The 13439-nt window shown below is 41.5% G+C and overlaps 1 protein-coding gene across 3 annotated transcripts in view; it reads right to left on the bottom strand.

The window, feature by feature from the left end:
- Positions 1 to 1069: 1069 nt before the first annotated feature.
- The window catches only part of lpgat1 (lysophosphatidylglycerol acyltransferase 1), a 45781-nt gene continuing 33411 nt past the window's right edge, over positions 1070 to 13439 (bottom strand). For 2 of the 3 annotated variants that reach the window (XM_018694992.2, XM_051071821.1), the window contains exons 7-8: positions 5471 to 5577; positions 1070 to 4200 (exon numbers count right to left, since the gene is read on the bottom strand). In XM_018694992.2, the coding sequence (XP_018550508.1) occupies positions 4049 to 4200; positions 5471 to 5577 (259 nt within the window). In that variant the 3' untranslated portion in view covers positions 1070 to 4048. Of the gene's footprint in view, positions 4201 to 5470; positions 5578 to 8722; positions 10972 to 13439 lie in introns of those variants that run through there. The other variant, XM_051071822.1, reaches the window with a different exon arrangement.

Raw genomic sequence — 13439 nt, 5'->3', positions numbered from 1 at the left:
CTATAGCTTTCTCTAGTGTGCACACACACACGACAGCGGTATCAATCCCCTGTGTATTTCCAAACATGTCAGACTACTCCAACAGTGTAATGTAGGTCATCATTTTAAACTGCTTTATACTTGAACAAGTCACCAAAGGGACTAAAATAAACTTTTACATAGTGCAAGTGCAATGGTGCCCTATTCTATTTTGTTTCAAGATGGAGACTCTGATTTCTAGAATATTTTAAAGCAAACTCTAGGTTTTAAGAGTCAGTTACTGACAGAAATAAAATAAAAATGTTGCTCATCAATTCAGTACTTTAACACTACTTTTATTGAGGTAGGTTCTGCTAAATAACTTATGTGAATGGGTCTAACCCTTTCCCTTACCTCTAACCACACCCCTGAGGTCCAACAGGTTTATGCCTCTAAATATTTCACCCCAAACAAGTAATACCGATCTCTCTGTGACTGATGCAGCCGTTAACCCCCGCTGAGGTAAGGACATCTCCGCAGTCCTCGGCCGAAAGTTCACACTGACATCAGCTCACTGTCCGAAACCCGACGTCATGGCTGAAACCAGAGCTCTGTAACAGAAACCACAGACTTTCAACAGCCAGTGACTGACATCACAGTTAAACAACAGGCACAGACCTGAGCAAACACAGGCTTCGTTACCTGGAGACTGTTTCTCAGTGAAGAGAAAATGGGAAAGTTGACATTGACATTTGCAGATGAGAGAGAACACCCCCTGGAGGAGTGTAACTTCAAAATCAGAGGCAATCGAGGATTTTTCTGGGATAATGTAACATACATTTCTCAAACAATTTTTAAAGACCCATGAAATTTATACTTTTATGCACATTTTTGAGCTTTTTTAAACAGTTTTCAATAAAGCAGAAGAAAAAAATGAAAAAAAATATTTAGGGAATTGGAAAAACAACTCACAATTTTATGATTTATCTTGTGACCTCTGTGTGAGGATCCTGTACCACTATACTTCACTTTTTTTTTTTTTTAACTTTTTAATAACAGCATTTGCTGTATATAAAGTGCAAACATATATTAAGGAGAAGCAGTACACTGGTTAGGATCTTTATGATGTTTTATTCCAGCACAAGTTTTTTGTGTTGTAAAATGGCTGTGTAGCTAGGAATTAAAGGAGAAGTACAAAATGGAAAATTACAGACAGTTCTAGTATAATTTGTTTAAATCCCTATTGTGTTTATTCCCTAAAACCACATCTAGGAAAACATTATTTCCCTGCCTTCTTTGGAAACATGGTCATAAAAAAAAAGAAAATAAAAATGAGAAGGTGAAAAAAAAAAGAGAAAAAGATGAAGCTTCATTTCAAGTCACTCTCACGATGGAGGGGAATCTGAAAGGGCCGCAGGATGAAACACATTTACAGCCTGATTCAAAATGTTTTCACCTACCCACTCAGGTAGCCCTTTTTTTTATCCAAAAATTTCTCACACAGTTTGTACCAACAGTGGCGCACAGGGAGGGCAGTAATTATTAAAATGCACCTTTTATGCATTAGGTCATAACAATGATAACCGCTGCTGTTCTATAATTTCCTAATTAAAGCAGGCTAAGCAAATTACATATAATTGACCTCAAAACCACAACACAAGTACATTCGAGAGAGAGAGAGAGAACAACTGCATCATTGCAGGGCCCTGCCAGAGTTTCCCTTGTAAGTGAAGAGTGATCCCTTCCTCGCTGACCCAGTTTGAGGTCAACTCCTTGAAACCATCTTCTTAACGAATGAGCCGAATGTTTGTCAAGAGGGAGTGTGAGGGAAAAAACAGCATTATTCGATTGTGGTCTACCAGGACATCGGGTAAGGCTTGATAGTCGAGGTTTTTCTGCTGATTCCTGATGATTAAAAAAAAAAAAAAAAAAAGGTTTGAAAGCGGGTCCATGTGTCGCTGTGCAAACGGGGTGTGTCAGCCAGGACACAGATGGACAGTAGCTTTAATGTGTTGAAGCACACAACAACTTCCTGCTTAGAAAACAAAAAACAAAACAAAAAAAAGAAAAAAACAGAGTAACACTGAGAAGTGAAGGGAAATCCTTGCTTTCTTCTTTTTTAAAAAAAAAAAAACATTCATGATAATTTAAACTAAAATTCTCTGAAATTATCATGGACCAAAAGAGAAAGAGAAAAAAACGCTGCAGTATGTTTTTCGTTTTTTTTTTTTTTTTCCATTTCCGATGATGAAAACTCTTCCTCAGCTTTGTTATGTACAAGATTTAAACATACCATGACATGAGGGACAAAGATTCATGGAATTTAAAATGAAATAAAATCTGACCACTTGTGTTGAAATTTGCCGCCGCACTCCGACGTCACAGAGCAACACGACATGAATCATATATATCAAAAATGGGGGAGGGTGGTGGGGCTTGGGGGAGGGGTGGGCGGGACAACAACCACACACACTCACTTAGGCAGGTTATGCTGTAAATTTACAGTAATGACACCTATAGTTCTGTAAGCCAAAAATCTCTATTTTAGAATGCTGAACATTAGGGTAGCTTTCTATAAAAATCATATTTTTTTCTCCATGTCTTTTTCCCACCCCGACGACACTAAGCATATGGCTTAAATATTTGTAAAACTATATAGTCCAATGGGGGAACAAGAGTCTGTGCCTTCTCAGTCTGGCTTGCTGAGATGGATCCTCGAGACAGATGTCTGACTCTGCTGTGTAGCTGCACATGGCCGTGTGTGCGCATTTGTCATTTTGTCTGTGAGTGTGTGTAATGCATGTTAGAGAGCACAAGGTGAAAAGGGAGAATCCACATAGAGGGAGTTACTTTAGAAGAGATCAGACTGCCATTCTTGCCCTGCGTGCCGTCATAGTTTTTTCTTCTTTTTCTTTTCTTTTCTTTTTTTTGAATTAGCATTACGGCATCCGTCTCCTCTTCCTCTCATCACATCTGAAACGGAAGAAGATCCTTAATCAAGCGCCGCATCATAGCCACCGTGTCCTTTCAGGCTTTCAGCAAGGCTGCCAGTGTAAACATGATCCCCCCAACCTTTTCTCAGTGAGCACAGAATACTGCCTCCACAGACAGGCGGACACAGGGGGGAGATTAAAAAAAAAAAGTCCAGATGACGTCGACGATGACAACAACAGCAACAACAACAAAAAATACAGACAACAAGAAATAACTATGGCTGTAGTGGAGATATGCCGGGGTTAAAGTGGGGATGAAAACGAAGGAAATGAAAACAGTGACAGCTACTGTTCAGGAGCATTTTCCTGGGGGCAGGGGGGCAGTTAGGGCAGTATGGATCCTTAGTGCAATGAAGGCCAGAGGAGCGGCCGGCTATGCAGCCTCAACGTCCGTACAGCTGCTCGCTCTGGAAGGTGTGGCCAGCCGGCTCGTCAGCGGGCTGAGAGAGGTCCAGTTGGGCTTCGTCAGCTCTCGCCAGGAGGAAGAATAAGGGCAGACATTATGCTTCTAGTCATATAATACTCACTCACACGCGCGTCCATACATACTTTATACTCTGTAAAACTACTACGGCTAAAGCCTGGGAGGGGGAAGAGAAAGAGAAAGAGAGAGAGAGAGAGTCCGGTCCAGAGCGTCTTCTGGAGGAGTCCTGAGCCTCGTTTCGTTTCAACTTTGAATAAAAAGTCATGTAGGTGTGAGCGTCTACGTGTATGAGGACGTGTAAACATCGAAATGTGAGTCGTGACGAGTGCGAGAGATTATTCTGCTAGGGCCGTTGGAGCAAGTGTGTGGTGTTAGGGGGTCGTGTGTTAAGTTAACTACGCCTGTAACCAGTTTCATCACGTATGGGTTCCTGTAATCTGTGTGTGTGTGTGTTCATATGTTTATCGATTCCTGTTGAGTCTCTCCACTGTTTGCAAAATGTACATTCATCCATCGTATGGAGGGGAGTTGGGGGTTGGGGTTGGGGTTGGAGGAGGAGGAGGAGGGGTAGGGGGCGGTGGGGGCACGCAAGTATGACGCTGGGGGCCACACACCAACTGATCCTGAGGCTTTTTCCAGTGGTCCGATAAAGACTCTCGCCTCATCAGCGCACTCAGAATAAACAGCAGTAGAGGTACTGGAGGACGCTGTACCACATGTAGCCGGAGACGAAAGCGAACGACTGGATGGCGCACAGCCAGACGGGGTCGAGGGTCATCTGCCGGGAAACTGCCTCCTTGTGTCCGTCTGGCTGGGGGAATGATCCTGTAGGGAGACGGATAAACACAAACTCATCAGCATTTTGCTCTCATGGAGATTTCTTAAGAAGCAGAGAAGAACAGGAAAAGCTCCCAATATTCTGTGTTGAACATATTTACCCCCACTGCTTTCAGTGTTACACACGTGGATACACTTCAAATAGCTATACAACTCCTTTTAAATGAGCTGAGTCAATTGTTTTACTGTCAGTATTTGATTTTATTGAAGTGGAAGATAATATCACTGTCAGAAATTAGCTAAACCATGCTGAGATGACACAGACACCTCTTTCCCACCAACACGTAACAGAGCTCTGTTCCGCTTCACACACTTAATTCTGAAATGTTTTCATTTCAACCCAGAACCCAAAAAGTTGGTTCCCAGCTGTGACAAAGAACAGCAGGTTTTCCTTGCAGATGACATCAGTTGGAGTGTTATATTCTACAGGGTCGGATGTCCATCGTGCAACATCCTCCATTGATGATGCATCCTTGAGTATAATTCCAAAGGGAGGAAGACGGAGAACCTGGAGAGAACTTTGCTGTGAGGTGACAGTGCGAACTACTGCACCACCGTGCCGCCCAGATTCCTGAACTATGAACACCGAAGGAATCTTAACCTACAAATAAAACCCAATGAGCTGTATTAGTTGTTTCACAATACAATCAAGCCGACTACCCCTGTCACCCAGCTGGACGCTGTAGGCACCTGTGAAAAACCCTGGCTTAAATCGTGAGCTGTTTGTAACCAAGTGTTTAAAAAAAGAGCAAAAAAACTATTTTTCTGATTGTTCATACACTAAACAGAGCTGCAACATGCTGTAGTCAGCATGGAAGTTGACAGTGTGTCTCCTAGCAAAGCCAGTCCTCAGATGTTAGTCAAACACTGCCATAGGGAACACACACTGACTGTATCTAAAGTCACTGCATATTTACCATATAGATCACTACATTCACTACATGCCATTTTATCTGAGTGTCTGAGCCCTGACAGTGTATGTTTATCCACTATATAATAATATATTAAATATTCCACAATGAAACAAAAAAGTACAATCCATGGCATGAATATTTTATAGATGAGAGAGTGACTGAAATTTCACTTTCGCAGCTCACTACCGAGTAAACTACTGTCTGTCTATTATGTAGGGAAAAGTGAATGAGCAAATGAGGGAATGATTTCCACAAGCCGTATTCGCCTCTTTTGAAAAGCAGAAAAATATGTACAATAGCTGCCACCATCATTACAGTTTATATTTCAGACTGGTGAGACAGACCTGTGTCGTAGAAGTGGGCCAGCAACTCTTCTTTCTCCACAAACCTCTGATACAGCCAGTCAGTCAGGGCCTCTGCCTCCACAGGAACCTCTTTTATTGGGTACATCCTGAAAGGAACAGAGTCAGACAGACAGACAGACAGAGAGAGAGAGAGAGAGAGAGAGAGGGAGAGATGAAATACACAAAAAAGACAACTGAAGTCTCTCTCAGCAGAAAGTGTCTGCATTGATCTGTCGTGGAAGCTGCAGTCCAGACCAGGGGTTTGTCAGCAGTGGTCCCTGGGCACAGCCATCTATTTCAACACAGTCAATTACAGCTGGTTTCTGTGTGTGTTTGCTGTAGCTTCAGCTTGTTTTTGGAGTGAGATTCATTAGCTGGCAGACTCATCAGACTGTCACAGGGAGACAGAAGTGCTGAGGGGAGCCCCTGACAGGAGACAGACAAGTAAACGTAGCTCCACAAAACGGTTGGTATAGAACTGAGTGGGAGGAAAAGTCAAAGAACTTTGACTGGGAAAGTTAAATCGGTTTTTCCTGTCAAGAAAGTGATTTTTCACAACTCTAAGCCAAAGCCTGTTGAGTCAGAGTGGTCAGACTTTCAGCATTTTGTGATCAGACACCGTCTTTATGTGTAGTTATTACTAAAGCTGCAACTAATGAAGATTTCTTGATTAACTGATTTGTTTTTTTTTGGTCTATGGAGGGTCAGCAAATAGCGAGAAAAAAAACAAAAAAACAAAAAACCATCATGACTTTCCTGAGCCCATGATGACATTTTGAAATACTTGGCATTGATAAATGGACTTTCATCCTTCATCCTTATTGGTGGGTTAAGATAACAGATTGTATTTGCTGTAGTTTTTCTGTAATAAATAGCATTGTTTGACAGAAGCAGGACAATAAAGCTGTTTGTATATTTTTACAATCACAAACGCAATGACTGCTGCGCTGGCCCGACATTGTGAGAACAGCAGGAGGCTCATAAAAAAAGGGTCACTTTTATGAGCCATGATGAGAGTGCTGATGAAATCTTGTTTCTAGCCAGAAGGGGTCCCTAGTAGTCTGCGCTCCCCACACACAGGCAGCTCCTGGTCACCTTCAAATAGAGGTTACAGTCTCCTCCCTCAGACGAGCATTTCCTCTGCACTCAACGTTTGTTCGATATTCCTGACCGGATAGCGTCCACAGTCAAAGTACATCTGTGCCTATGAGGAAAGCCTCTGTGAGAGGGAGGTAATAAGTGATACAGTATCGATCAGTGAAGTGTTCGATATGTATTAAAAAGCAATCTAAGGGGAGGCAACAGTTCTCCTGTCAAGATGATGTCTGTACTCATCAGGCATGTTTCCTCTGCTGTGTTGTATGAACATATGATGATGACTTATAGAAGATCTCCAGCCTCAGTGTTAAATCAGGTTCGGAACGAGCATTTATTCTAATTATTAGTGGCATAAAAGTGAGCTGAAGGGACTAGTTTAGACAGAAAATTTATCAGCAACTTATTTCATACTCAATTTATTCTTCATCAAGTCACTTTTCAGGGGAAAAAAAACTGACAAGAATGATTTGATTTCAGCTTCTCAAATGTCTTTATCTGCTGCTTATCTTTGTCAGATGTGATAGTAAAGTGAATATCTTCGGGTTTTGGACTGTCCCCTTGGGCTGTTTGAGAATATAGATTTTAATTAACTGATGATGAAAATAAACATAAAAGTACAAAGCAGCAAAGATTAGCTGATTGACATAAATTTAGGATATTCATATAATATTTTTTTAATGCAAAAATGAAAACAATTTTGCTGGTTCAAGCGTCTCAAATGTGAGGTTTTGATGCTTTTCTTTGTCTGGTACTATTTTGAACTGTATATCTTTGGGTTTTAGACTCTTGGTAAGATAAAATAAGGAATTTGAAGACACCTCCTTGGATTTTTGGAGGCTAGAACAGGTATTTTGTACCAGTTTCTGACACTCTATTGACTAAATTATTAACTGTGTCGTCAAGAAAATAATCTGCAGGTTAACTGATGATGAAAATAATAATTAGCTGCAGGCCTAATTTCTGCAAACGTGTACACAGGATCCCCTAAAATACAAAACAATCAGAATAAGTGCTCACATGACAAATTTCTATGTGCTGAACAAAGGGTTAACCCTCTGATGACTGAAATTTCTTGTGGAATAAGCCAGTACCATCAGATTAAACAAATTGTTATTCTCACTGAGCCCATATCCTGAATATTACTGGTGTAAAAAGCTCCAGCACTGTCAGACAGGACGTTAGTGCAGATAAGATACTTGCTACAGTAAAAACTTGGTCTTTGAACTGAAGTGGTCTATATGACCAAATCAGGGAAAGGCTTGGCCGGTGTGTTCCACAGATCAGACGGGCAAGAGCTGATGATTCAACACAGACTTCCGTTTGGTACATATATTTTAAGTGCATATCTATGGACACTTCTCCTCATTATCCAGAAGTTCACTGTGTGGGTGTTGCTCCGTGGCAAGTCTGAACAAGGTCCTGTTTAAGTGGAGCAACTTCCATGTCCCCCGGTGGCACAAAACTCCTGTTAAATTCAAGATAAAACCAACTAAAATCCACCATTTTCCTCTTGGAAAGGTTCTATTGAAGCTGAGTTTTTGAAGATAAAACTGCTTTATACCAGCAGCTACACCAGGGCCCTCCATGCGAAGCGGCTTGGCTCCAGTTTTGGGCAGCCAGAGCCGCTGCAGCCACCTGATAGGGTGATTAGAGGTCAAAGCAAGACGTTCCACGAAAGCTTCTCCTACTGTGTCTGTGAATATCAGGTATCTTTTGTGTTACCGACGTGCCACAGGAACCAACCACAGGCACTGATGCATCTCAAAGCAGTAAAGGAAAAAGAGAGTAAGCTCAAAAAGAGGCTGAGAATAATAGACACATCGGTACCATATAATAATAAGACTGATACAATAATATGTGGACAGAAAGCAGCAATTACAGCGAAGGATAAATCAAGCAAGTCATCACTACAACAATAAAAGCAGTGTTTTCCTGTAACTGCCTTCCAGTCGTAGTGATAGGTGGTAATTTGTGGTTTTGGCTGCACATGTAGCTCTCATTAGGAGTTTATTTTTGGGGTGGAAAAATTTAGCAATTTTTTTTCACAGCAATGATTAGTGATGGTGGTGGTGGTGTCATTAACTATAACTGAATGCATGAATGATTATAAATGACATGTACTAGCCTAGAGAGCATTTCACACCTGCCCCAGTATAAGATGCCTTCCAAAGGCCGGCTCAGCTCTGAAACGTAAACCGATAGCTCTGAAATCCTGGCAGACGAAAACAGGAACTGCCCTGCGCCACTTATGGGATGGTTTGCGCATTTAGGGCCTCAGGTAGCAGGTGGCTACCGCAGCGCTTTCCTGGAGCTGCAATATTTATGCAGAAATCAGGCTCTTTCGGTGTCCGCACAGGCTGCTGAGGACAGCTGAAGTTTGGGAGGAGGGAGGAGGAGGAGGAAATCAACACAATGTGCTTAGACAGAATACAGTTATCAGCTGCTTTCACTGGTTTATCAGCCATCAGGTTTGTTTGGAGAACAATGTCTGTGGCCACATCTGTCAAAGTGGCTTCAGGTTAAACACTCACAGCCAAAATCAAAACAGCATGTGGGAAGTTCCTGAGGTTCATTTCCTTCCCTGAAAACACCCGACTCTACATTTCTGAACATTATTAATTACACTGCCTCTGATTATTTCTGATCATGGCTACACCAAATGATTATTTTCATTATCAACTGATGTCATATATACAATATAAAGTGTTTTATAATACCATAAATGACAAAGAAAAGCATCAAATCCTCAGTTTAGACACTAGAAGCAGCAAAAGCTTAGCATTATTGAGGCTTAATTCACTTTCCATCTGTATTTATATAGTATATTTAACAATTTTGATGCAGACGTTATTTTACTTTTCTAGAAGTGGTACAGATGCCAGGACTCTGTGACATGTGACAGGTTACACTAAAGTTCAGACTGAGGCCTTCATCACTGATCTCCTTTTGGCTCATAGAAAACAAACAGACTTTGATCAAACAGTTTCATGTCTTACATGCACATTGCAGCAGTACAATGAACTCCAAGAGTGAGCGAAGGGGGGGATGGGGTGGGGTGTTAGCCAAGCAGTCACTAACAATGCTCTGCTGTGGTTTTGCTTCACAGTGATAGTGAAAAATGGAAACACTGCTCTACAGTGTCAATATTGTGCTGAGTGAAAGGAAACAGAGTATGGTGGCATGTGTAACAGTGTACAGCAGTGATGATGGTGGTGCTGGTGCTGGTAGTGGTGGAGGAACTGGTGGTGATGTGTTGGCGTGGGGCCACAGCAGCGCTCTCATTTCCACCCTAACCCACTTGGCACAGGCCTGCTTGTTAACCTGACACCCTGGCGCAGAGACAAACAGACAGCTGGTGGAGAACTGCAGCTTCTCCTGTCAATACCCCTCAACATCCGACTTTTACCATTTCTTGACCTGCTCTGCATGAAAAAGATGATGTACATCCTCACTCAGAAGTGACTCTGCAACTTCTGTGGCTTGTTTCTAGAAAAAATAAGGCACTCGCTGAGTAGATGACAAATAAAAATCTCAAATATGGTGAAGAGATTTTAATTGCAGCAGTTATCTTTTGCCAGACAAATTAGCGTTACAAACAGAGGCTTCTGATCCTCCGTATTTACTGCCTTGTTCGAACAATTTAGCTCCCAAGCAGCTCTTATTCTTGAGATATTGTTTCCCCTCCAAACTGGGCTGAGAAGCTAATTAAATTTAGACTGTGGCTGGAAAAGTCTGTCCACTCAACAAGCCTCTTTGGAGGGCAGCCAGTCATTGTTTGGGGACTCCACACGGCCCTAAATCTCTCTGGCTGTGAAGTCTCGAGAAACAAAGAGGTGCCCTGGGAGGCCTTCGCTTGGGCACAAAGTTGCAAAAGGTGAATATTGAGATTAGTGGCCATCGTGGCTCGGGGAGGAAAAGAAGTCTCCTGTCCTGCTCCTCGTCTCTCCCTAGTTAAGATAAGGCTCCTCATCTATGTACAATGAGGCTCCAAATCCCAACCTGCTGCCTTTCACTTCTTTCTCTGGATTTTCCCTGTGGAGTGACAGCTAAAGCAACGATCAGACAAAGAGTAAAATGAGTGTGTTGAAGCAGATGTATGTATTATTTTATTTGTGCTATGCTGGATCAGTAATGATAGAGATTTCAGTGTATATTTTTATTTTCATGGTCAATGGGGATCCCTAAGTAAACCACACACTCCACGACTCTTTAAGGGCTCTTGCTCGCAGAATGCCAAGAAGTGCTTATCTGCAATCAGAGAGAAGTCGAGGGACGGTAGGAGCCCGCTCGTTAATTGCTCCATTTAGTCTTTAATCTGCTTCCTCTCTGACTCAAGGCGGTCTGTGTTCCAGGAAATGGTTTGGCGCAGAACAACGGACACGACAGAATCTCCCACTGACAAACTGTTTAAAAAAAAGAAAAAAAAAAGAAGGGTTCGGCCAGAGGGAGAAAAGTTGAGGAAACTCCTGACATGTTGAGGCACAAGACTACTTTTTGTTCACATGAAAAACCTATTGAGCAAACTTCAGCACTCCACAAAAAAGAGGACTCTGCATTGTTGGGTCTGTATGCAACTCTTCCATAATTCTGATTGACAGTGTATCAAATAACATACCCATGCTAGTTATCACAGTCTTCTTCTAATGAGCTGTCACAGTGGTACTCAGCATTACTGGTGAGGGTGTGTCAATCAAAGAATTTTGACACAAACCAGGAAACTGTGGCATGTAAACACCTTAATATCCAGGTTTCTGACCATTCTGCGTGTCAGTGTGCAGGTTTGTCATTATACAATATTTAATATAAATGATGATAACTGATGTAATTAAAGCTTAAACTAACAATTACTTCCATTATCGCTGTATCTGCAGATTATTTCTTACATTATATTAAACTAGGAAAAACAACAAATCTTCTTATTGGAGAAGCTACTCCCATAAAATACTGGCCACATTGGCTGAAAATTTAATGATTATTCAACATTTTTTTGTTGTTAGATGCATAAATTAATAGTTCATCAACAAGCTGAAATGACCATAAACTGTATTGTTGCTCCACTGCTGGTGATCAGATGGAAAAGCCAAATGCAGCAGAGGGGACAGATCAGAAACCTGGATACTGTCATGAACAACCAGGCTTTCTATGTGCTCCATTTCTACAGTACTTCAACTACACAGGGTTTGTTTTCAACAGTTCCTGGCTAAAATGGAAGTCCTGATTTAGTAGTGTACAACAAGTCTTTGAGGGAAACCCAGTGTTTATTCTAAGTGTGTGAAACCAATGGATGCAGACGCAGAGCTAACACCGAAGTAAACAACAACTGCTGAGAAAATCCAGTCTGTGTCCTGGTTTGTTTGCTGTAACAATGTTGCCATGTTGCCTGATAATACTGTAAATTTATCACACTGACAAAAGAAGTTATTTTCAAAGACATGTCATTATCCATCATCTGGCAATCATTAAGTCATTTGTCAAAGCTGCTCTTAAACCCTAAAGCATTGTTCTGTCTGCACAGTGGACACGACACTTGCATATGTGGCACATTGGCCCTACACAGGTCAGTTTTCTTTTATGCCTGGTAGGATTAAAAAGACATAACTGCTTTATATTTAAAGCCAATATTTAAAAGCTGTCATAGCTAAAACAGTGCTGCATTCATTTCTCTTTGTCAGGTCAGTAACAGCACTTTCAGAGAAAAGCAGAAGAGCTATTTGCAGACACAGGAGCTTTAACCCAGGTTAAAATGACAGTTTCTAACTCCAATAAAACTTAAGGCAATTTCGCAAACAATCTAAAGTGATGTTAAGATTTGGTTCATCAGCCATCCCCCAGTGTTTTCACACCTAATGCTGTAAGGAGGATGTAAACTGAGACTTTCATTTATTTTAATCTAAGTCTGCTTTTATATTGTTGTTGGGTTTTACTTCCTTGCATTTCTGTAAATCAGTAGATTGATTAAGATGGAAACACTGACTGTAATTTATTGTGTTTTTATGGATGAATAAACTGAACCTTTGAACCTTAGCCTGGTGCTCTAAGTCTTTTGTTTTCATTTTGTTACCATGGTAACACATACTTTATGGGTCTCCACACAAGTGTGGGAGTATTCTGGAGTTAAAACACAGGTGTTTTGACTCGTCCTACTGAAATGAGTGAAAGGTAACAGTCACACAGTTAACTATCCTCTCTGAATATTTCAGTATAAATGTCTATTTTCTCTCTGTTCACACAGCAGTTGTCTCGATGAATAATCCTCATAATCGGTTTATTTATTTGTGAGCGATTTGAGTCACTAGAGAGCTTCAATACAAATAATAAGATCCAGTGAAGGTGTTGCATGACCTGCTGTCAGACTTCCCTTCCATAGCACAAATGAGTAAAGATCACAGAAACCGAAACTATCACATACTGCAACTTTAGGTTAACACTTCTTGGTCAGTTTGTGAAAACACGACCACATTTTCCTCCACCTTTATCTCCACAATGATCTTTGTGTCTATGTGGCAGAAGCACACTTTCCCCTTGTCACCGTGACCATATGCCTCTGACACAGAGCTGCTGTTGTCATGTGAGGACACACGATCAGAGATGGAGGGTGTGGAGGAGCGGCGTAGAGGTTAATGACAGCCTAGCATGGGAGCATCGACCCATTATCAGCACAGAGGTCAGAAGTAAAGGGCCATAAAATCCACTGTCACAGGTGGATATGGACTGTGTGGCCTGACCTGACTTGATAAGTCACACAGATGGCAGAACATCCTGCTGCTGTTTATGAAGGTTCATGTTCATGAGGTCAGTTCAACAGTAAAGAAGGACAATGCTACACCAAAGACCAGAGAAGCACCAATATGATAAAATTCAAACAGAAGTC

The sequence above is a fragment of the Lates calcarifer genome, linkage group LG7_1, assembly GCF_001640805.2.
Source record: "Lates calcarifer isolate ASB-BC8 linkage group LG7_1, TLL_Latcal_v3, whole genome shotgun sequence".
NCBI lineage: Eukaryota > Metazoa > Chordata > Actinopteri > Centropomidae > Lates > Lates calcarifer.
This window is presented reverse-complemented; position numbering and strand designations above follow the sequence as displayed.